We start from the raw sequence: 25,912 nt of genomic DNA, 5'->3' as shown, positions 1-25,912 counted from the left end.
TAGTGGCAGAGTATTTTAGACACTTGTACCAGCCCTTTCCTATGTAGCACAAAAACGGCAAGTAGAGCTTGCAGCTGGCCACGCATGACGACAATAACTGACGTGTCCAAATTTCCCCTCCATCACCACAACCCCCAGTGAAATCCTTGCATGCATACGTGCTTCTTGGCTTCAGATGTGTGTCTGTGACTCAGTAAATATAATGCTTTTTGGAAAGGAGGAGCTGTATCTGTAGGAAGTCAATCTAGAGAACAGTTTAATACTGAAACCAAGTGCTATACTATCATTATTTCTCTTGACTGGTGGTGCTCCAGTATACACTTGTTATACATAAAGTGTGTTACAGGTGACGCAGTATATTTAATGAGCATTCATTTATGCAAAGAGTAGCAGAAGGATGTTATACTTTTACTGTCTGCATTCTTTTAACTGCAGAGAAGTCAGTGCATGCAGTGGTTTAATGGAGGGCCTTGTCAGAGGTGTCCCAGTCAAAGGTACTGAGAGTTTGGCTCTGACATCATAATTTTCTTCAACTAGTGAAGTCCCTCAAGAGAAACTACCATATATATGAAAATATATTGGAGGTTCAGTGGTAAAGAAAATAAACCTTTCGCTATCTCTCTCTATATATATGTGGGAATTTTATATATACGTTTGTGGTATACTTTACATACTGGACTCATATGGTCAATGAAGACTTGGGGAAGGTCAGCATGAGCCAATGTGACCTTTCATTTTAAGTCTTTCTGTGAGAGAGATGGTCCACATTTTGGGCTTCTAATAAATGACATCCCCCAAATAGGCAATAGCAAAAAGGCCCATGTGGCTGGGAGGGAGCCTGCCATTTTCAGGTCATGAGACATTTGCATTCTGGCACATGATGCTGGCAGAGATGGATAAAGTTAAATTGTATTAAGTTAAATCTTGGTGCTTGGTGGAAAGCCCAAGTAGAGTTCCAAACTTGTAATTTTTTTCTTTTCTTTTTTTTTAATCAGTAAAAAGAATAGGTTGCATGTACTTTAACTAAAGGTTTTTGAACATTGTTTTTCACATATGACTGATCTATATATCATGACTAAGAGTAATGACAAACGTCGCTTAAGCAGGAGAATTTAAGGGTATGCCTGTGATGTTTTAGTTGCAGCTTTCTCACCAGAAGTGTGGTAAACCAATCCATATTCCACTGGCCCATATTCCGCTAGGACAACACTCCTAGAAGCCAGCGTTATTTTGGCTTGTGGGCTTAGAAATTTAAAACAGATTTAAAACATGATTTTGCTCAGATATACTCACTATGTCTTACTCTGTCTTCAGGAGCTGTCATGTACTGTATGTCACTTGGCTGTTCTATAACATGGTATAAACGGTAACCTTTCACAGGTGACTGCAGGTAGCTTTCATTTACCTTCAAGTAATTTTTTTATACAACAGGCATAAAATCTGTCAAAAACTTTGTGGAGAAAATCAGTTTGCAATTTTCATAGAATCAAAGAATGGTGGGTTGGAAAGGACCTTAAGGTCATCTAGTTCCAACACTCTGCCACGGGCAGGGACACCTTGCACTAAACCAGGTTGCTAAAAGCTCATCCAACCTGGCCTTGAACACTGCCAGGAATGGGGCAGCCACAACTTCTCTGGGCAACCTGTTCCTCAGCATCCCCACAGTGAAGAACTTCCTTATATCTAACTTAAACTTCCCCTGTTTAAGTTTGAAACCATTACCCCTCGTCCTAGCACTACAGTCCCTAATGAGAAGTCGCTATCCAGCATCCTTGTAGGCCCCCTTCACATACTGGAAAGCTGCTACGAGGTCTCCACATAGCCTTCTGTTTATTTTCCTGGCATCAGACTCTTCCCATCCTGGGCAGCTCCCCTGGTGCAGAGGGTGGGCCTGGCTCCCCTGGGGTACACCCTGGGGTCTGTACCCTGCCAGCAGTGGTGGCAGGCAGCCGCAGCCCTGTGCCCTCCTCCTCTTGTCATCCTCCATGCGGAAAAACTAAGCCTTGGTCCCCGTCCCTTCAGATAACAGTTTAGACAGGGCACTGTGCTTCCTGGGGGATTTTCGGATGTTTCCAAGTTAAAGACAATGAAGAGGCTTTCCTGGGAGGAGCGGGGGACTCTGAGGCAGGGAGACCCTTTGGAGGCCAGTAGAACTTAAATGCTCCCCTGCTGTTTGCTCCAGAACCAAAGACTTGCACAAGGTCCAGGTACTCAGTAGATGAGTGTGCCATGCTGACATAAATATTGCAGCAGCTAAAAACAGATTTCACTAATGCTCAGCAACTTCTGTTGTGCTGAACAAAACAGGACATTTAACTTTTGCTAGGTCTTTCATGAAAACAGAGGAGAGCAAGTCAAACGTTTAAACAGAGTTGACAGCCGGCTATTTAAATAAATGCCAAAACAAGCCTTTGCCGATTCTTAAGTGGAATTAAATATTCACTTTATATATAGAAAAGTAGATTTTGAACTGTAACTTGCTTTGCTTATGTCTTTTTCAAAGTAAAAAGCCACTCAAGTTTTCTCTCAAATATATTTCTGTTTTTAAAATGTGCTTATCTGACATTCTTGCTATCACTGTAACAACAAAATCTCAAATATCACATTGGTTCAATAGTAAAAGAGGGTGACTAAAAAAAAAAAAACAAACCAAAACCAACCCAACAACAAAAAACAAAAAAACCCAGCATTTTCGCAAAGCCCAAATCAGTAATTTTTACTCTAATAAAATCAATGGGACTATTAAAGATTAACCACATACATGGTGAATTACCCATATAATCTTTATAATCTTTATAATTCTACTCATTAGAATTGAATTTGGTATAGTTTAAAAAATAATTTGAAAGTGTAATATTAAGTGAGAATATTTTTTTGTTATTATTAATGGCTTTAAAATACGCATACTCCCAAAATAAAAGGTGGTAAACCATGTTACTGCCGTTGCTGATTAGGGATCATGGTGAAGACTAGAACTGTGAATACCAAGGCATTGCTTAATCCTGCTTATTTAAACTACTTCTCCTTCTCTTTGTTTCTTTTCCCTTTACATAGGTAAAAAATGACAGAAATGTCTATGTGTGTCTTGTGTATGTGTATGTATGCTTCGGTTAGGGATTTATATACAGAATGATTTTGATTTCAGCAGTAATATGTAGATCATGCTCTTAAAATTAGCTTGTGATTTGTACCTTTTTCTGAAACATTGTCTCACTGTTGTTTGTTTGCCGTGATAAAAGGTAGTCTTTGTAATTGGGATGCATCGGTTAGTTACCCTAAGCATCACTGACTGTGTCCTGACAACTTAGGGCGAGACCGAGAGCATGAGGATGATTTTGTCATGGCATTCTTTGTGCAAATGCGTACTTTTTAGTATAACTCAGAAAGGACTGCACCTGGCCAAACCAGACTGTTGCGCAGGAGAGCAGAGCCAATCCTATGTGGCATTTCCAAAAGTTAAGTTTAGAAACTTAGAAAATGTAGGATATTATGGCAGACATTTATTGCCAGAAGGCTGGGTTCAAAACCACTCTGGTGCAGCAGATCCATGTGAGTTCCATGTGAGTCTTAAGAGGAACCTAGCCACCTTTTAAGCCACGCTTGGCAGCACTACATGAGACCTAAATGAGGCATCAACCTTGTGCTGGGCTTCCAGACGCGCCTTGTTTTCCTGCCTGTGCATTAAGCAGTCTGAGCGCAGGCTTAACGGCCCAGAGAGCCCTTCTGCAGGATGAACAACTAAAAATAACATTGTGGTCTCACAGCATGAAGCACTGAGCACTGGTTGGAGATTCCTTCTCTGCATGCACCAACCAATACAGTGTGTTGTATGGGGATGCTTTATCTTCAGCAGTGCGCTTCTGTGGGCACAGCCGCCCACAGCTGTGAAACACAGCAGATACTGGGAGCATATTATTAAACATTTTGGTTTCTCTTATTTTGTTGCCATGTAGATACAGCACAAAACAAAACTCTCTCTCTCCAGACACTGAGGCAGATTTTTATCTGGTATGAATGCACCAAGGAGCTCGTGGTTTTGATCCGGGTAGTTAGTTGAGGAATGCATGGGCATGCCTGGGGCTTTCTGACAGGGATGGATGGTGCTGTTGTAAGCATGATTGGAGAGATGAGCCTGACAAGTGAGGGTGAATGGCTAATATTCAAATGTAAACCCATCTCAGAGATTGATCAGCTGGTATCAAGCCTAGATGCCTAACAGACTGACATATCTAGTTTCAGTATGTTTCTTTTTCGGAAAGATCCCAAGTCGGATGTTAACATCTGTAGGCATAATACACCTTAGTGCTATATGTGTAAAATTTAGTAGTCTTTAAAACAGTAATTTCAAATGCTGAACCTACCCAACAGCATTGTCATCATATTTTTGAGGTATGTTGTCATACCTGTAATTCAGTTAGAATACAGGTATGTAGGGTCTGTGTGACAGGAGATAAAATGTTGCAATATGTACAGCCTACACTTATACCAGTACATCCCATCCTGTGTCGTTCCTCATGTGTTCTTAGTGACGGTACCATGGCTGAACATACAGTTCAAGCTTACCTGGCCTTGGAACCTGTACTTGGAGGTATGAAATGAAGTCAGGCTGCACGTGGGTGGCAGGGACTTGGCAGATGAGGATGCATTTAAGACTGCTCAACTGTTTACAGCCCTCAGTCCCCTTGCCACAATTCTTTTGAGATGAACACTGCTGTCTGGAAACACAGTTGATCAAATGAGTATCATACAGGATGTTAGTATCCCGTAGGATTTCATTCTACACTGCGAACTGGGCTCCCAGAAGCACTCAGGCAAGGGTAAGGAAAAGCGAGTAGGATTTGCAGTCCATTTTCTTTGCTCAGTGGAAATGTTTGGGATGGGCAAGTCTGCCCGCAGTTGTATGTCTGATGTCCTTGAGGTCTGACATGCATGAGGCAGAACTGTGGTGTTGCAGCACTGTTTATGGACCACAAAGGTAGACATTGGTTAGAGTAACCCACAGTTTGTTGCAACACCATGTTTGGCTCAACCCATGCCACTAAATTGCTATAAATTCAGTGAAAACTGCCGTATAAGTTATGCTTGGTGCTAATTCTGTCTGCATGCTGTAGGATATCGATTAGCTGCAGTATTTTAATATTTTAGAGAGAACAGAGTATGAAGCCAGAGGTTTGCTTCAACTGGATGCAAATTTTCTTGCTGTGCCTGCATATTCAGTAGCACTTTGAACTTGCTATATGTTCCAAGTTAAAATCATGCCTGCTGGGAGAGGCCGCATGAGGCAGGTCATGTATTTAGCCCACAGCTGGTTGATTGCAACTCCTGTGACAAAGGGAGTCCGGATTAGCAGTCTCACTTGGCTTTTCAGAAGATGGAAGCTGATGAGCTCACTGATCTAACTGGAAAAAATAAGTCAGCAGGGGGAAATTATCTCAGCCTCTTTGTTGACATTACTGTGGAAAGTAATCCCAGAGTTGACCAGTGCACATTGTTATTTTTAATACTGTCAGGAAAATTCATTGCACCTTCATTATATCATATGTTATTACAGGTATCATTTTGGAAAGGGCAATTCCGGCAGTGTGATTCTGATCTCCAATGTCCTAATTTTGTGCAAGTGCAGTTCTTGAGACCTTGCCTGCATTGGCAGAGAGCTGGGATAGAATTTATAGCGTCTTAACTCTTTCATGTTAATTCGTCTGATATTTGTCTCTGTGGACGATATTTCACTCCATTTCGCATGTGAATCAAGCTGTCCTTCACAGATTTCCACAAAGAAAGCTGGTGCAACGTAGCTAGCCCTCTGTAAATTCACACACTTCTTTACAGCACACTAAATTCCTCTTGCGGGCAAGTGCTCCCATTCAGTGGGATGATTTCAGGAAATCAACCTAAGCGAGACAGCATTCGTCCAGTTGAACCGATAGTGTTACAAGGATGCAGCCATTACAATACAAGCAAAAACCTTAAATCAAAATCCAGACTTAACCTCGGTAACTCTGTCAGAGCATGCTTCCACTTCCAGTTTTTGCCTACTGAGTTTACAAAGCTTCCATACAACCTACTATGACTCATTCCCAATTTCAGCAAGTCTTTTGTGCCAGCAGCATCAAGAAAAGGTTTCAGGTTAAAAAGTAAGCCTCAAAAAAAAAAAACAAAACAAAAACAAAAGGTTGCTGATGTTTCAAATCCCAACCATTCCTTTAATACAATTTGAATTAGAAACAGGTGAATTAATAGCAATGAGGGAGCAGCAAACTTTGGTAGGGGACAGGAACCAGTGACTGAGAAGGGGGAAACACCCCATACCCCAGCTTTGCTGTTAGGGAAGTCTGTCCCCTTAGGAAGACAGTTTGGTACTTTATTAGTCTTAAATCTGGCAAGTAATGAGCAACATACGTAGTGGTGCAGCATTCAGCTCACTGAGGTGGAGATCAATCATTATTAGTGTTTTGTGTGCCACTGCGTTAAAATGGGATGAATAAAATTAATTACCCCTAAAAAGCGACCTTCCCCAGGGAAGGCTGTAACTTCACAGCCTGTAGGTGGTATCTTATTCAGAGAGATTTTACTGAAGTATCAAACACACAGAGAGACATGCAACCTTCGAAACAGTAAGAACAAAAAAATGAGACCCACAGTGTACTATTATTCTCTGCTTTCATAGAGGGGTAAAACTGCAAGAAGAGGAACCCAAACCTTTTTCTCAGCCATTCTTCTTACATTCTCTTACAGAAGAAGTCTATTTGAATACCCCAACCTCATCTTATCACAGTAAGACCAAAACCTCACATGATTTTAGTGTAAAATTGAACATATCCCTTAATCTTTAAACAATAAAAGCAGGCATCAGCCTTTGTTTCAGGGAAGCAATTAAGCCAAGAGAATAGAGAGCTGGTCTGCGACTCCAGTGACAGGGAGGTCACTTCACTGCCCTCTCACAGGCTCTGGGGCTGCTTTAAATCCCTTCAGCCCTCTCCGCTTCAGTCTCGCCATTTTCCAAGCAGGAGCAGAGCCAACTTTATGCCTAGGCTGCCGAAGCCCACTCATAAAGGCCTCTTGCTTGAATAACCACTCAGCAGGAGAAAGGATGAATTTCTTTTTTGAGATTTTAAAATGGTACTAAAAAGAACAGTTTAAGTGCTGCACATAAGTACTGTTTAAAATGAGGTAAATAATTTGATAATTTTGAGGAAGATAAAATAATTGCCTTAGTTTTCACAACTTCCTGCAAGTGCTTTTTTTCTCTCCTGCATGCTTTGCATTGATTTTGCGAGCATGTGTAATTGCAAGACTTCAATCTGAAAGAGGCAAATGAAACTCTTTATAGCATTTTCAGGCTACTCATAAAAGCACTGTATTTAAGCTAGGCATAATTTATTGTTTTTATTGCTGGTATTGTTATTAGCTTCTGAAGTTAAAGATAGCCCACATCAGCCTGTAAAAAAAAAAAAAAATTAAGCTCCCCAGAAATAACAGTGACTATCTGCTTTGTTTCCTTTGACTACAAAAGCCAGAATTTCTGTCCTCAGTCATCCAAGACATGTGGTAGGAGTATGTCCTACAATGCGAAGCCGTGGGGAAAAAGAACAAGGAAAAAAAGGTGTTTGGTCCCCATTTTGTCCAATACCTTTCTCCTATTTCCATAACATTTTCCTTTGCCCTTTTAGAACCCTTTTTCCTTAAAAAACAAACAAACAAAAAAAAAAAAAAAAAAAAAACCAAAAAAAAAAAAACCAAAAAAACCCACTATCTTTCCACATACTCCTTCTTCTTAGCTCATGGTTGTACGGCCTGACTGTAGGGCACGACCAGTGAATCATAATAGCAAATGTCAACAGGAAAAGATCTCCAGTAGCCCATTAGCTGTTTGAGTTCATATTTATTGTTTACTGAAAGACTGTGAATAATGAACAAATTGCTCTAAATCATTACAGATTTGTGGCTTAATCTCTATTAAAAAGGGAAAATTGGTTAAAGCAATTACAGAATTTATTTGCAAAGAAAAATATGCCTTCTTCTCATTAGTATATAGAGTAGACAAAGCACCAGCAAGAGGAATAGAGGTAATCAGTGCATATCATTTAGGGATGCAAAAAAATGAAATTCTGAAATGACAGAAAAGTAAAATAAATTCTCACAAAATGTTTCGATGGAGCTATCTGCCATAATCTCTGTGGCTTACGCTTACATGAGCATCAGTGAGTTAGATGATGTTGGAGGTTGTCACCCCATGTTGTGCTTGTAGTCAGTATTTGGAGGAGTAAATTAGGTTAGGTAAATCCCATTCTAGTTAAATAAGGCTAATCTTTGGACTGCCATGCCTAATTTTTGCACAAGCTTGGGCTTAATCTTTTTTTTAGAGGATGCTGGATCAGGTTTGAAGCGCCACTGATGCAAAAAGGGTGCAAAGTCTGGCAATTTAGGCTTGTCTTCTTAAAGGTAAATGAGAATGTTGTAGCTATTATACAAGTGGACAGAGGAATCACTAACTCTACAGTTGAAGGATAATCCCAATTCCTACCATGCAGATTGTGTAGCAAACAACAAAAGAAACCTGTCCTAAAATAGAAGAGTATCTAAATGTTTTTCTGTTGGCTTTGTGGAGCACATGTGGTGACGCCTCTTCATGCCTTTGCTTGAGCAGTTCTCTAAATCAGATTCCATTTTAGGGTAGTCTCAAAGATTGTGTAAGAGCAAATTGTAGTTTTATGCTTCCTACTTAAAGAAAATCTGTGGTATCAGGAGTCATGTTATCAGACGTTATCCAAAATCTTATACCTGTTAAAAAGTCATGCTCAGCATCGTATTTAATTAGCTCTAAATTCTTTTTATCATTGCAAAGTCAAAAGCTTTCCAAGTTAATGTGGCTATTTGAGTGTTTTTATGCAAGAGCCTATTAACGCTGTAATGTTTTTTCACAAAAACATGCTATAGCTAAAGCTCACGATGGAAGTAATTTGTAATATTCAATAACCTCATTTTATTCTGTTTTGCTCACTCTAAGCTAATGCATATGATGCTATGTGAAATTGTCAGACGAGCCTGTCTGCAGGACTTATGGGAGCCATAAATGGATTAAACCTCTCACTCCCTGCTTTGGCAAGTGATCAGTTACATTTAAACAAAGGTCAGTCTGTCTTTACAAAGAACACACTGAAAGCAAGCTTAATAGCTTTCCCTACCGGGCCTAGAACACAACTATTTGAAGCATAATTAGCAACAGGGTGCCAGTCACTGATTGTGCTTTTTGCTTGATTTTATGTCTGGGGACTTCCAGTATTCCCCATTAGCTTTAAGAGGGGGCACGGTGCTAGTTATCAAATTGGCAGTCTTGACCTGGCCTCTGAAAGCAGCTGTAAAACATTGCTTGGGAAAATTAAGATGAATGCCAAATGCCATACCAAAACTGGGACTGTAATATTGCTACAAATTGGACATTCATGGTCCATGCCATGATTCCAAATAACAACGTAGGTAAGATACCTGATATATATGAGAGCACAGACTTTGTTATTCTAAATACCAGATGACCGTGATAAGGAGACACACCAGCTGTCCTATTATCTCATCTTATGAGCTCTGTGTTTTGAATTCTTTATAAAATACCCCATACCTACCTTTTTCAGCATTAACAGACTGACCGGCTCTGCCATCTGTTAAAATATAGATAGGATATTGCTCACAGGACGGGTGGAGTGAATCAGCTACAGCTTCCACTACAGTAAAATGTACTGACCACAAAAGGGTTATTTTTGCAAGTTAATTAAATATTTAGACTACATGATACATTTAAAGAATAAACATGATCATAGAATCACAGAATGGTTTGGGTTGGAAGGGACCTTAAAGATCATCTAGTTCTAGCCCCCCTAACGTATCCGCTGGTTTTCTGGTTCTTCACAATACCTCATTAGTTTAGGGGTTTCTTGACTGATATTCATAGCCCTTGTGGCAAAAGTGATAATCATCTACAGTGGAGAGAACAGAGCCAATACAGCAATTTTGGTACTCTGCAGACAGCCTGAAATTCTAACAGAGATCTGTGAATTACCTTGACCCGCCTGGCTGGAGCATCAGCTTCGAAAGTCCAGTGATTGCATTTCAGTGTCATCTGCAACTAATTTAGCACTGATCATTTTAGCTAATGTTATCAGGGAATGGGTAAGAACAAAACACCGTGGACTGGCTTTTGGGAATTTCTGAAGATAATGCAAGAGCAGACCAGAGAGGTAGACAGGGGACAGGAAAAACAGCAAAAGAATAAGGAGGAGTAATTAAAGGCGGTAAAAAAGGTGGGATCAGATGGAAAGGAACTATTAAGAAAAGATGAACATGATGTGAATTACTGTGAGAAAATATTAGTGTCTTACATTTTAGGTGTGATGCAAAGACTGTACTTTTGTGTTCTTCTCTGTGTAAAATATCAAACTAGTTTTATCTCAGCCACTCTCACCTGATAGCTGGTTGATGGCTGTGTTCCCAGCTCAGGTCCACTATGAGAGAGCAGAGGTCTGTGTCCTCCAAATGCACCTTGGTTATCAATCACGAAATAGAAACTGTAAAAAGAAGATGACCAACCAGGGATTAAGATGAACCCATGTTCTTTTCCTGTTTTACCTGCACTTGGGGGGTAAACACAGGATTCTAGGTCTGCAGGTCTTCCTTTCATGACTGCTGTATCCATTTTAAGAGTTAATTACGAAATGTAGGAACTGCCAAGAAAAGTAGAGCTGTATTTGATTTTACAAACCCTTAAATATAGTAAAGTAAGAAGACTAATGCCTTAAGCAGTTCCATATCAGCTCTACCATTCTGCATCTCTAAAATTTATTTGTGCTTTTTTAGTTTGTTCTGTTTCTAGGATTTCTTTTTCCTGATGGAAAATTTGTATAGAAGGTGGAGAAATCAGTAACTGATTTAACTGACAATTTTCAGCTTGTATGGAAGTTTTATTTTTTACAGATTTTCCACAAAACAGCCAACTAATGCTCTGCTTCCAGCATAAGGCACTTCAAGGTTGTATTTCTTTGTTTTCACCACAGGTCAGATCCCATCACCAGGGAAAACTAATTTCAAAGCATCTTCCATCACAGGCGCACCGAAATAATGAAACGAAACAGCCAACCAGAAAAAAAAATCCTTTTTCTTTAACCCATCAACCCTGCACCAGCGATGCAGAACTCTTCTCAAGCTCTGGCAGTAAGGTTTGATAGTCAGGTGGCAAATGCACTCCTGTGGCTTAGACCTCCATAATAATTTCTCTCTTCTGCAGGACGTTTGCTTCAAGCACTGGTAACAGCCAGCTGTGTCTCCTTTGAGTCTTATAGCATGTCCACGTTATGTTTTTCCACATGTTGATTTGAGTACTTTAAACACTCGCTTTGTTCTCTATTGTAGGTCATGGGTTATATGGGACTTTTGAAATGTTATCCTCCTGGAGAAAAACTAGAGAAGACCAACACGTTAAAGAGAGGACTGCAGCTGTATTTGCAGACTCCATGCTCTCGTTTTCTCTCACCACTGCCATGTACCTGGTCACTTTTGGAATAGGTGCCAGCCCCTTCACTAACATTGAAGCAGCCAGGATTTTCTGCTGCAATTCCTGTATTGCAATTTTCTTCAACTACCTCTATGTACTCTCCTTTTATGGTTCCAGCCTGGTGTTTACTGGCTATATAGAAAACAACTACCAGCATAGTATCTTCTGCAGAAAGGTGCCAAAGCCAGAGGTATTGCAAGAGAAGCCTGCATGGTATAGGTTTCTTCTGACAGCCAAATTCAGCGAGGACACAGATGATTCAGAGGAAACGAACACTTATGAGAGTCATCTTTTGGTGTGGTTCCTGAAACGCTATTATTGTGACTGGATAACAAACACTTACGTCAAGCCTTTTGTAGTTCTCTTTTACCTTGTTTATATTTCCTTTGCCTTAATGGGCTACCTGCAGGTCAGTGAAGGGTCAGACCTGAGCAACATCGTAGCGACCGCGACACGGACCATTGAGTATACAACTGCCCAGCAGAAGTATTTCAGTAACTACAGCCCAGTGATTGGGTTCTACATCTATGAGTCGATTGAGTACTGGAATACCAGTGTCCAGGAGGATGTGCTGGAGTATACCAAGGGCTTTGTGAGGATATCTTGGTTTGAAAGCTACTTAAATTACCTTAGGAAACTCAACATATCTACTGGATTGCCCAAGAAGAATTTCACTGATATGTTGAGGAACTCCTTCCTGAAGACCCCTCAGTTTGCCCATTTTTCAGAGGATATCATCTTTTCCAAGAAATACAACAACGAAGTTGATGTCGTGGCCTCCAGGATGTTCTTGGTGGCCAAGACAATGGAAACCAAGAGGGAAGAACTTTATGACCTCTTGGAGACCCTGAGGAAGCTCTCTCTCACCTCCAAGGTGAAATTCATTGTTTTCAATCCATCATTTGTGTACATGGATCGTTATGCTTCTTCAGTGGGAGCACCTTTACAAAACTCCTGCATTAGTGCTTTATTTCTGCTCTTCTTCTCTGCATTCCTCGTGGCAGACTCTCTGATCAATGTCTGGCTCACTCTAACTGTTGCCTCGGTTGAATTTGGAGTTATAGGTTTTATGACCTTGTGGAAAGTGGAACTAGATTGTATTTCTGTGTTGTGCTTAATTTATGGAATTAATTATACAATTGACAACTGTGCTCCACTGTTATCGACCTTTGTCTTGGGCAAAGAGTTCACAAGAACTAAATGGGTGAAAAATGCCCTGGAAGTGCATGGGGTAGCTATTTTGCAGAGCTACCTCTGCTATATTGTTGGTCTGATTCCTCTTGCAGCTGTGCCTTCAAATCTGACCCGTACACTGTTCAGGTGCTTGTTTTTAATAGCATTAGTCACCTTCTTTCACTGCTTTGCCATTTTACCTGTGATACTGACTTTCCTGCCACCATCCAAGAAGAAGAGGAAAGAGAAGAAGAATCCCGAAAACCGTGAGGAAATAGAGTGTGTTGAAATGGTGGATATGGATAGCACCCGAGTGGTTGACCAAATTACAACAGTCTAACTTGTTTGTTTGTTGCTTTTTTTACACTAGGTCTTACTGAGAGAAAAAAAAAAGAAAAAAAGAAACCAGTACTGACTAAATATCTGAGGAGAGGAAGGGGTTTGGATGTTTTCCCTCCCCCCCCTCTAAGCTAAATGCAGGAAGATTCAAAATGATGGGAGAAATGAAAAAATTTTTTTTTAAAGAGCTGGGGGGGATTGTACCTTGCTCAGCTCCTATAACAGGTATTACGAGAGAATTTGCACACGCATGCAAAGGGGGGTTGAATTTCAGATGCATGGAGTAAGATCTAATGAGAGAAGTTGGGTTCTTAAGCAGCCGTCTGCGTGGTCTGTACTGCAGATGCTGCAATTATTGTGGCTAAACCAAATCAGACTGAAAGGTCAACTGTCAAGGCTGAAGTAGCACTAAATGTTCGCTGGATGTAAAGGCTTTACAAACTTTCTGCACAGCAATAACTCAAGTCAGTGAGTCAGCTCTTATAGGTCTTAGCCATCACATTTAATTTTTCTTTTCTCCCCTAATTTAAACATTTATGCAAGACTGTGTAAAAGATAGCAAACTGTACTGGGAAAGAAGGCAGTACACAGCAACCAAATGTGTTCCAAACACTTTCATGTTATAAATCACTTCTTTTTTCCTAAAAATATCATTATTTTAAAATGTAAATCATCCCTTGTAACATTTTTAATCATGGTTTTATAGCTGTTTCTTTTTCTTATAAAAACAAAAAAGAACAAAAAAAAAAAAGAAAAAAAATCCCAGTGACTCTGTCACTCTAGAAAATATATAATTTTATTTTATACATGTCTCGCTTCTAGTTAAACATGTAATCTGCTTTACCAACTGTAATTTTGTTAGCACTCTACTAACACATGAGTGGATCTAGCAGCAGACAGAAGATGGTGTACTGAATATTTCAGCACCGAAATCCATGACACAAACCTCAAATACTAAAATGTCATCAAGAAAGTGAATGTTAGGGCTCTTCTAGTGAGAGCCTATTTCAGGCCATTCACTGGTAATGCACACTAAGAGGATTAGTGGGTAGTTTTACATAACGTATAACTTAATCCCTCAATCTTCCCAGAGTACCTGTAAAGCAACAGGCCTTGCAGCTATGGGCTCTTCCAAGAGACAGTCGACCATCAGAGTTGTATGGAAAACACCCAAGGTTGGGACTGCGGTTTAGCAACCACAAGTTTAACAACGTCCCCAAAGGGGCCTATTGAAAACATCACATCTGAGAGAAGGAAAAAAACCAAACCAAAACAAACAAACCAAAACTTAAAAATATTGCATTACTGAGTCTTTTTGGAGCTGTGAGTTCTAAATCAATAATTCTGTCAGCATCTGTGATGTGGAGTAATACAGATAAAGCAGCATCTCGTTCCTCCTCCACCCCCTCCACCCTTAAAAGCAACAGGCTCATTACTGTGAGGTTTTATCATGAGGTTGAACCCCAGTGGGGTTATATAAGCCAATTCTGTAGGTTTTGCTGAGAGTATTCTGACTATACATTGCTTGTGAAAACCCAGTTGCAGAAAGCTGGCTGGTGTGTCGGGTGGTCTCATGAATATATGATGTACGGACCATTGCTTTTTGGTTCAAGATGAATGTATTGCAACCTGACTCCTTTTCACAGCTCACCCAGAAAGTAAGAGCACTTGAAAAGTTCTCAGCAGTTGGCAAAGTGTTTGCCTCAATGACAGCATCTGGAGCATGAAGGGATATTGCAGGAGCCATGGGGCTTGGACCTCTGGGAGCGCTGTGGCTCAGGAGGCTGCCTGTTCTCCATGCAGTGATTAGTACGTACCACAGGGTCACAAACCCAGGGTATGCTTCATTGCATGAAACTTCTCTTTAGCATCCAATCCCAGTCATCCCCCAAAATGCCCTGTGCAAAACCCGCAAATGCCACCTAGTGAATATTCATTTTCAAGCAAAGAGATACTTCTGAAGCTTCCTTCCTAGCAGAAAATAAGATAACCAGATATTTTGTCCTGAAGCAAAATGTTACACACTGATTAGCAAAACAAGTCAGTGGTGCAGTTGGCAACGTTTATTTTCCCCTGGATAAGTCCCTTCTCTGACCAGAAGGAAAGGAAGCTGTGTCCAGAAACGCACAGGCTCTTTGCTTGAACAAACAACATTTGCTGCTGGGAAGCTGTAACAACTTCAGCCTTGGCAGAAATCAGACGGACACCTTGAAGACAGCCAAATGAATGTGGGGCTACGGGAAAGATCTGTTTCCCCTGTTTTCCTTAGACTCAGGCCTGAGGCTATGTTTTTCAGCCAAAAATTATTCCTTAAGTAATACTTCACTGTAGATTTTATGTGATGGTTATTATGTCATTTGAATAACAGTCACCTTATCTCCTGGCTGTCAACAGGCAGCTGTAGTGGCTTTTAAACTTCTGAGGGCATTAGCAAATTAGTTGAGAGTTACAGAGGAAATAATACAAACTGCTTTTGGCAGCAGCAATCTACTGGCTTGTGGGACACCTGAAAATGGAAGATGTGTGAAAGAGGTTGTTTGTACACTGCAGAGAGGAATACATGGCTAACACTGATTTTACACCTCTTCTATCCCTGATGCTGTCACTTGCAAACACCAGACGCAAGATGGCTACCATAAACCTCTTCACATCTAATTGAAATGCATAGATAGGAGCATCTTTAAAGAGATGTCCAAAGACAAGCTTGTAGTTTCACAGATCTCATTAAATCTCAGCATGTGAGGCCTTCAGAGATCTTCGAGAAAGGTGATAAAACCAGCGATAAAGTTACTCCTCTATCACCAAACCTGTCACAAAAAAGAATGTAGAGGTGCTCCAATGGCAAAGTGCTACAGGGCATGCCTGGGAGTCCACAGAAGACAGGGTGAGCAGTCATGCAGCCCATTCCCTTGCCCCAAGGCAGAGCACATGACATTTAAATCTTTTCCGAAGAATGTTTGCCCGCCCCATTCCAAAAATCTTTTTAAAGGCAGATTCTTCCCACCAGTGCCATGTTACCTCATGAGTAACTAGTAACTCCTACTGTTTGCCTTGTACTGGGAGGGGGAAGAGGAGCTGTGCCCAGGGAAGGACAGGACAGGCAGGAGGCAGTCTCTGAAGCTTCCCCAAAGAAAAGCCAAAAACAACCACCGTACATTTTTCACTGTGTTTCACCTCAATCTGCCAGCCTACTCTCCACCTTCAGGCTTAGTGAGGTAAAGCCATGAAAATGTCCAAGGCATACTCAGCCCAGGTCTGTGAGATTTCTGCCTGAATCCTGAGGCGTCTGAGCGATGCACCAAATACTCCTTCTCTACAGGAGAGGCTTGAATACCTCAACAGAAACCAGAAACAGCATGTTCTCAGTTTCAGACTATGCTAATCCACTTTGGCCTTCCTCCTCTTTGACTTTTTCCTCTGGAGCTATTATCTTCACCAAAGTCAACTGGTCCTCACTGCGCCAATTGATTAATAGATGCAGATGCTGTGCTCTGTCTCAGTCCAAAGCTCCCCCAATGGCTAACTGTGCATCAGATTTTACCCTTACTGATGAATCTCCATTTTGGAAGACTACCTAGGCTTAAACAGTTTTTTGTCATAATCTTAAGTGGCTTTTTAACCCAGGTATCACTGTGGTTTTATTTGCAATACAGATGACCCAATTTTTGTATAAATTCAGAGAGTAGAACAGAGTATGATACACTGTCAGGCACTAATTAAAATCTAACAGCAAAAATTTAAGCTAAGGCTAACAAGACTATATAGGACTGTGGCTCACTGGGCACATGTATCTTCTACAAACATTACAATTTCCATACAGTAAGGTATAGTGTACAGTATATTTTTACTACAGGGTAAGCGTGGGGAAAAAGAACCAGCCTGAGTGCATATGACCATCTAGATCAGTCCAGTTTTCTTGTAACATAATTCCTAATGTTGTCTTAGCACAAGTTCATTTTCGATTTACAAGTATTCTAATGAGAGGAAAAAAATGAAGAGCGAAAAGTTGGTATAACTGGAATAACTATGCTATAAAAATTAATCGATGAAACCAGAATTTTCTGCCCAAAGCTTTATGTGAAAATGTTCTAGTTAGATTAAAATTAGAGCTGTGAAGGTTGAGAAAAAGCTATCTGGCAAAGAAAAAGAACTTCTTTTCCAAAGACAAGCAAACACATTTATCATGGTCAACTGCATGAACCTGGAGGGAAAACAGTACCAAAGTGGCCTGAGGTTACATTGAGCCACGTGAGGATTCGCATCTGCTCTCAGAAGCTTTCTGAGCCAGCGCTGAATTCAGGTAAAATGTGTACTATAAATTGAAAGGTGTACTTTTAAATGCTCTTCTCTAGGCTGACTGTCCTCCTGTGAGCTTCCAAATCCCACCTCAGCCAACACCTTGTTTATTTTTATTATTCCAAGAGAAAAACAAAACAGAGTGGCGGCACAACTGGGCAGAGTTCGGGAGAGTCAGAAGGAAGACCATGACTTCTCTTGAAAACAGTGAGAAAGACAGAAACAGCTCTTTAGCAAGTGGGCTTTGTGGAAGAAGAACCAGTTGCTTCAAAACTTAGCAAACCAGTGTTTTGCCTAATTGTTAACTTTGGAAGCAGATAGCATGTTCAAGGAGATGCAGGGAAGTGAAGCAGAGTTAGCCTGGGGTTCGCTGTGGACCCCCAGTTACTGTAGCTACTCTCATGTGGCTGGGAGCACAGAGAGGCAGGGGCAGCTCTGCTGTGTGGCATGGGAGATGCCAGACCAGCCACTGCAGCAGGGTCATTTCCCATGTCCCTGTCCCACAGTCCAGCCTGGCAGCTCTCAGGGCGTGTGCAGCCCACAGCATGTAGGAGCTCCCATGCACACACAGCTAGCTCTTTGTGTGCCTCACATTATGACAGTGCTGCTGGGGTTTGCTGAACAGAGCTTGCGTGGCAAGGCCTGAACCCCATGAGTAGCCACTTTTTGGAAGACCTTGGTCAGAAAGGATTACCCACAGCTTTTTTTCCCCCGGCATTTATGGGTGTTAAAACCCCAGTCCATACAAACCAAGTTGTACAATTAGCTATGTAGGGGCAAAGTATTTCTTCCATGGCTTTATCCCTACATTTATCACTAAAACTACTTGTCATTTATTTTCTTATAAATATTTCAAAATAAGTAAGCCTTCCTGGGATACACACAAGTGCGATGAGAAGGGGGCATGGGGGTGAGAGAGCCCCTTCCCCTCCCCAAAGGTGGGCAGCATCTTCCACCCATAGGCTAGGCACCACACCATCGCAGCAGGGCACCCCCAGGGACTCCAGCCCGGTGCAGGGGTAGGGAAACCTTATCTCCCTTCACCCCCTCCCCAGTTTCATTAGAGAACAGGAAGGAGCTCTAGCTCCAAACTGTGGGGTGTTTTTGAGAAAGACATGGCAAAGGCATCCCGGGGGCAGAATTCACATATGTATTCCTGCCCATGGTGCATAGGTTGGAGCAGGGCAGCATGCCCCAACATGCCACCGCTCACCCTGTCGTGGTCCTGGCACAGCTTCCTGCCTGGAGAGAGGGCACCTCAGCATCACCTGTGGCTGCCTGGGGCAGCTGCTTCTCAGGCAAGAGATGGTCTGATGTCATTGGCGTTCTGCAAGTCATCATCTTTTTTAATTTGGGAAAAGGAAAAATATCAGCATAAATAATTCTAGATTATTTAAACTCCAAGAAGTCTTAAACTGTGCGTCAAATAAATGGCTTGCAAGATGTCAGGGGTTTTCGTTTGGGTTTTTTTTAACCTATTTTTACTATTTTTGTATTAATTTAGGGAAAAAAATTGTATAATGAATCTCAATGTATAGCATAAGCCTAAAATAAAACGGCTGTCTCTCTCTTTGCTTCCTGTGCTCCCAAACTGCTATACAAATCCCATGCCATCACCAACCTAACAAACTGATTTGCCTGGCCTAATCCAAATAATCTGTCTGTGTGTCCTCTCCAACATCAGAGATGTCCTTCTCCAGTAGTCCCTCTTGTCCCAGGCTGCACAATGCTCAGCAGCAAGCGCAGGGAAAATGCATTCACTTCATATCTATTCATTTCCATGTCAGTGGGATCCATACCCTTTTTGCAGGGAGTTCCTAGCTAATCCAGCAGCAGAACCTCAACCTGAGCAGGCAAACCAAGATATAAGGTAAAATCTCAAACTGATTTGATCAAAAATTTAGGGTTATCATCTGCTCAGACAAGAACTAGACCTACTGAGATATGGTAGGTAGACCTGAAGTATTACTATTGAACAGAATACTTACTGTTAAAAGTTTCTTACCAACACCTTAGCATCCCCAGACTTAGGAAGCCACATCATCACTGGGAGACCCACGCTCCTAGACCCACACTCCTTACTCCCACAGCGACTGCCACAGGATCTTCCCATGACTGTGGTCTATCATACTCTTCCCGCACTCAGGTAGACCACCCATTTACAACTTTTCCCAATATTTTGGGGAAGGAGAGCAGCAACCCTGAACCAACTGGTTCAATGAAAAAACAAACCACCATGCCTAGGAACAAAGATGATATTTACATCTGCTTTTTTACACCTGGTTGCAACAATTAAATAAGAATCCGTTTACTATAAAAAGCAGGTGAGCCAGACCAAAACCCAGTCACTGCAAACACTAGCAGGCCTGAGAGCTAATGGGGTTTTGCCTGCCAAGGGCTTAAGGCCACTTCAGTTTAATGGGAATTTTGGGTCTGCAATTTAAAGGTGACTCCTGCCACCTGTTACAGCTCCTGGCCTTGTCCCTTCCAGTCATTCTTTTTTGTGTTGCCTTAAATTCAGGATCCACAAGCACTGTTGGCAAAAATTCTGTCTGAAACAGAAAATCAAATTACATCCATTTTCTAATTGCTAATCTAATGTAAAAGAGGCTACATCTAAGCACTGCACAGGAACTCAAAGGGCAAAACTCCCATACAAGACTGGTGTGCCTCATTTGTCTGTGTTAGCAAGAGCTCCTTCACGCAATTCTCCGTAGATCTAATTTACAAAAATCAGGCTTTTCAAATGTTTAATCAGTATGTTTTCTTCTGAAAAATCATCATTATGTGTATCTTCAAAATAGAGGCATGTTAAGTCTGATTTTTAGGTTACAGAGGAATACAGTTGAGCCCAACAAACATTCACAAGTGACAAGGCTGAATTCCATGTGCAGTTCTCACACTGCTGCACACAAATCAGAATATTGTCATTCCAAAACACCACATTTCCTTATTTGTACCACTAATTTGCACACAGAAACTAGGCAGGATTACAGACTCAAAAGAGTGATGTGTGCTCGTGTTTACATTCAACCTGTAATTATCACTTAAACATGTAAAGATTAATGGCAATATAGAACTTACTGAGGAGAACAGGATTTGTTTTGCCGACTTGAGCTTGCCGGCAGAGAATAACTGAAATATATGCCAAGCACCTAGCTAGAAAGAGCTGGGAAATAAGACATCTAACGGTCCATCAGCAGAACAAAAGTTCACTTAAAAATTTATACATATGGGAAACGTAAGAATCATGTTAAAGACATTCGTAGCTGGGTAATCCAGACTATATACAATGGAGTACTTTATAAATAAATGCAGAATATTCTACTCTGATTCTCTTTGCCCACACTCAGTCCCCTTAAATATGCTCTATTCTGTGAGCAGGCATACTTTCGAGTAAGACTGACACTTATCTTCCTAGAAATTGCCAAATTGCGCAGGTGAAGTTTGCTGGAAACAAAATTTTAAATGTATACAAACAAATTGATGCCAGAAAACACAATTTGCAGAAAATATGCCTTCACATACTGATTATATTTCATAATAAGCAATCTGTTCACTGATGCTACAAGTAAAAATGATTTCATATTTGTCAGCTATATTCAGAAAAATGAGATGCCCCACTAATGTATATATAGTGCATACACCCCCACACCAATTATGTATTTTTTATACGCCCAACTCAAGTTGGCTCCATATAAAGAGGAGGAAAAGCCAACCCAGCAACATAGTTGAAAGCTGGTAGGAAGAATAGTTTAGCTGTCCTGAAATTAGTAATGATTCAGCAGGGGAGGAGCAACAGAGAAGTTGATGAGGAGTTTAGGAATAAAGAAGCTAGCTGCAGAAATGCAGAGCTGTTAGAAAGGGAAATACTCAGATTTTATTGTGTCAGGCAGATGGGAGAGTAATGATATAAAAACTTCAGAGTTGCAAAGCCAAGGAAGGGCTAAGGTAGAATGAGGGGTGAGCAAAATTATATGTGCGTATGTAAGATTTGCAGTTGTACTGTGTATTAAGGCTGTCTAATAAAAGACAGAGTCTGTCCAAGTATGGAAAATAAAAATTCACAGCTGCCTAATTATATGAATTCAGATATAGATTCAGTACCTCATTGCTTTGGAATAAAAGGTGGATATCATTCATAATCTAATCTGGAGCCCAGAACTGGAGACTTTAGCGTGATATATATATAATATCATACAGAAAAAGAGATCAGTCAAATAGATTCTGGCTCATAACTTACTGAAAAAAAAACAAATGGACCCTCACTTTTATGGCAACTCTTTCTTAGAGAAAAGCAGATGACTTTTAATGTTTCTGAAATAGCCATATGTTCTGATAAAATGCTCATATGTTGGAGGGATTTTTTTTCCTTTCTTTTGAAGATGAGATCAGTTTTCTTTCTGGACAAAGTGAGCCCTCAGGCACGTTACCTATGGTGGGAAGTGGGAAATACTGGCTCTCTTAAGGTGATTCCTGAGTGGAGAACATCTGCAATTAAATTCGTCTCTTTTCTTTCCTCTCAGTGTGCTATTGCAAACTGTTCCAGACTTGCCTATTGACAGTTTTACCAATGAGTGTACCGTATCCCTTGCTGCAAGAGAGGTGGGATTCTGCTGAGCATCTCCTGGTGTTGGCTCCAGGGGCAGTAGCTGTGTTATAATTTCACAATTATTCCTGCTCCCTAGCCCCTCTGATGGGAGCCATTTCTGGCAATAGTTTGGATCTTACTGAAAGGGTGGCTGCAGCAGTTATCACAGGAAAGACAGCAACATTTTGCTGCTCTGACATGCCTCTGGCATATACAGGTGACATAACATATATTATTACATCTAGAAAGGAGAAGCATTCAAAGCTCAGTGTCAGGACATCATATTATATTTAATATCACCATCTCTGCGGATGTTTGTTATACAGCAGATTTATAATGCCAAACTTGCAAAAATAGGGAGAGTAAAGAGAGTGAGAGAGAGAATACCATTTAAACTACACTTTCAGCACTCTCCAAACCTCTCCATCAAAGAAAGAGTTATTGCCTCGCAGTCAGTGGTGACACCAAGCCTGAAGAATCTAATTTACAGGAAAAAGGTTAAAAGAACTGGCTTAGAAAGGGGAAATCTGGAGCAGAGATATGTGACTTCAGAATTATGGAAAGGATTGCTAAGATCGGTGAGTTCCTTTTTTTTGCCCAGTGTGTGCTTCAAAAGCCAAGATCTCAGAATCCAAAATGTTTGAAGTGAAAAGCAAATAATAAATTTATGGAGAACATTTCACAGGTAAAAATGAGAAATACATATTCGAAACTGGAAAGTCAAGGGAGACAAAAAGTTGACTCAGATGAGAAATGCCTAAATTTATTGTAGATAGCTCCATAAAAACCTGATTTATAGGTTACAGAAAATTTCCCATATGTACTCACAGCCCTGGAGAGCTCTTCAGGTGGTCTGTTCCAGCAACAGGCTGAAAATAAGGTAAGAGTTTTAAATTATTGACAACTGCAAGAAACAGATATAAACTGAGGAGCCTGGGTAAGGGAGAAATGGGGGGAAAAAAAAAAAAGATGAGAAAAATACTTTAATGATGTACTTTTTGTGTACATCAGCACCTCTCCACAGACTTCACAGGAGTTATAGCTAGTAACATTTGTTTAAAGCACTGCCCATCACATTCCAGACAACTGTTTTCCTCTTCCTCTTGAAGCCAAAGGCTGAGTTTTGTTTTGTCAGTCCATGTTCTAAAGTCAGACAGTCCCTTTGACACTGCCCCAGTGACTGAGGACCTAGGACACAGAGGAGAGCACAGACCAGCATGGGTATAATGGGAAACAACCCATACCCGAGCTACTGCAGGGCAAAGCTTTTTTAGTCCTTCACCAAAGAGCTGTGCTAAAGAGGGCATTCATATTTTTAATGTTCTTTAAAAGCTTACAAGAATAATCAGCCTCTGCGGTGCTCTGTAGATGTGCTAAGATGTACATGTGCTCTGGATGCCATCCAGGCATATTTATGCTTGCGCTTTTCCAGTGCTTGGTAGCCTTCAGCCTTTGGCTTCATGCCATGCAGCTCTTCTGAGATTCATATTGCTGGCTTTATTGAGATAACTGTTTGGTGAAAAAGACTTTGTTTAGATCAAACAAATCTTTTAAAATATTTTATTCACACCAGAAGGTTTTCCACACCTGCCATCTCTATCCTCTGTTAGTACATTTGGAAATGAAGGTGGCCACAGCGGGAAGGAGAGAATTGGAAAGCAAGTGAAAGTCCCATTATTTTTGCTAAGTGGCAGCTGATTTTATGAGGCTCAATTAGCAGTGATTTTGTGAGGCTCATTTTCCACTACCAAATTTTTGAAAGGTGCTCAATATTCCACTACTAAGCCAGGAGGAATTATGGGGTTTCAGTATAATCCAAACAGCTGGCTTCAAAACATGCTGCCCAGTGGAAATAAAATGCTGGAAGGAACAGGAGAGGAGAATAGGGTTGTTGGATTTGAGATTGTCAGCAGAAAATACTGGGATTTCTTTAAAAGTTCACATTTTTACCTTTGTTCTGATAGGAAAGTCTTACTGAGTCTGACAAATTTGAAGCATATAAAATCATTTACAAGAACTTCAGTGCAGGAGGGGAGAGGCAGAAGGTGAGCTGAGAAAATGTATCTTTTCTGACTTTCTTCTTTAATGTCTCAGCCTTGTCACGGAGCCAGGTAGCAGTATGCCCAGTATCAAATCAGTGGAGTACCTGTGTTCGGATACAATCGTTTTATAGAACAGTAAAGTAGTAAATAGTTCCCTAGTAAGGCAGATAACCACCAACCTTATTTCAAAATGCTGCCAAAGGGAAGGAAGGTATTGAGGTATTGAGCTCTAAATCCATCAGCCAGGGTCAAAAGAACTGCAGGTGAGCAGCACTTCACAGGAAGGCAATAGTAAATGCAAACAATAGCAAAAAACGGATTTGAATGCAGAATCAGCTAAACATCATCACAAAATCTGCTGATCAAGGGAAAATAAAGCCAGGCAAAGATCATCAAAGTCCAGAACCTCTCTACAGTTTTTAACTTCTTGGTATGGTTTATGTGTAATGTCGCCAGTGCCCTAGTGCTCACACATCATTCAAAACCAGAATTGTTTCTTTAGACATAGTTCCCATTAAAATACATTAAGTCAGCCAATGAGCAAATATAAACCATACTTAGGTGGCCAATCCTCAATCTCAAGTAGTCAAGGATCATCCTTTATGGCTATCCCCATTCCTAAAATGCATATCAAATACATGTATTTCACAGAATAATGGCAAAAAATCTATACAAATTCTAATCTACCTGAAAAAAACAATTTGCTTTAAATAGGCCAAACAAAATACAAAAATTGTTCCCAGCAAATATTTTTATAAGCTCTAAATGTGAAGCTAAAGTAGCTCTATTCAAGCCTTCTGAAAAGAATTAGAGGGAATGAATGTGAAAAAGCACATGGAGTACAATTTAAAGAAGCAAGCAAGCAAATCATGACCAGAGTATATCTATAAAACCTTGGCAGTTGACCTTCGCTGTGTGAGGATGGTAAGTGGTTTGGAGAATCAGCATTTCATCAAGTGGTATATTTTTACCCTTATCAAAATATGACCCAGCGCTTCAGGTAAAAACTGATCATGCAAGGTTTGTCCATTTGCCTGCTCTCAGTGAGCGTGAAAAGAAATCGTATTCCTAAATGAACTGTGATCTCTGCCGACTTTGATTACTTCAGATATATTTCTGTAACTGCTAAGGGGAAGAAAATCAGAAATAAAAATGCTCCAAACCCTTAATACTTTTTCTTTTCTTGAGAATCTATCCTCTCCCTCCCATTAGCTTATTCTGCTATGCCAAACCTCTCTTATGAAATACCCCAATTTTGGCCAATTGGCTCAAGCGCTCCCCTAATATGCTCTTGCAATTGTAAGCACTCAGGGGTTTCACTGAAAGGGTGGCTGGATGCAGCTTCAGGACTAATTGTATCCTATGAGTTATAGAATTATGCACCAACAGCTAAAAGGACACAATTACAAGGTGAACTATTGTGACACACACTGTGTAATGTCATACAATCAAATGCAATGTTTAGTAAACATGAACTTCTTTGTCATTTTGTATTTATTTATACAAGTTTAAAAAAAAAATAAAGCACACATTTAAAAATATCCCTTTCTCCATTGTGTCTCTGCAGCATTATGGAATTTCTGATGGGTAGGCAATGGCTCGGTCAGTGCCTGGGGAACAAGGTGATGAGTAGCGAGGAATATGCAGTGCCTGTTTGATTGAATTACATCTGCAAAAACAGGGCTACAGCCTTTCATAGGGAGCAAAAGAGAAAAGGAACAGCTTATCAGGGGTTAGCTAGGTGGGAAAACCAAATTTCTGCAGAAGGAGGAGCCTTAACTAGGTCACTGCTAAAAGGGTTGCGTTTTTCCAGCAGCGTGTTTACAGCCCATTGTGCCAGTAATGAACTGCCAAAGGGTTTCTAATGCCTGGGCTCTCCCCTCGGCCTCAAAGCCCAAGGGAAAGGGAAAAGGGAAAAAGTCCTCCAAG

The 25,912-nt window shown here is 40.7% G+C and overlaps 1 protein-coding gene across 1 annotated transcript in view; it reads left to right on the top strand.

The window, feature by feature from the left end:
* Positions 1-24,927, top strand: part of PTCHD1 (patched domain containing 1) — a 46,144-nt gene extending 21,217 nt beyond the window's left edge. Inside the window, exon 3 of the mRNA XM_030471005.1 lies at positions 11,401-24,927. Within this exon, the coding sequence (XP_030326865.1) occupies positions 11,401-13,055 (1,655 nt within the window). The 3' untranslated portion in view covers positions 13,056-24,927. The remainder of the gene's footprint in view (positions 1-11,400) is intronic.
* Positions 24,928-25,912: the final 985 nt, after the last annotated feature.

The sequence above is a fragment of the Strigops habroptila genome, chromosome 2 (assembly GCF_004027225.2).
Source record: "Strigops habroptila isolate Jane chromosome 2, bStrHab1.2.pri, whole genome shotgun sequence".
NCBI lineage: Eukaryota > Metazoa > Chordata > Aves > Psittaciformes > Psittacidae > Strigops > Strigops habroptila.
Note: the sequence above shows the minus strand (reverse complement) of the source record. Positions and strands in the feature narration are given on the sequence as shown.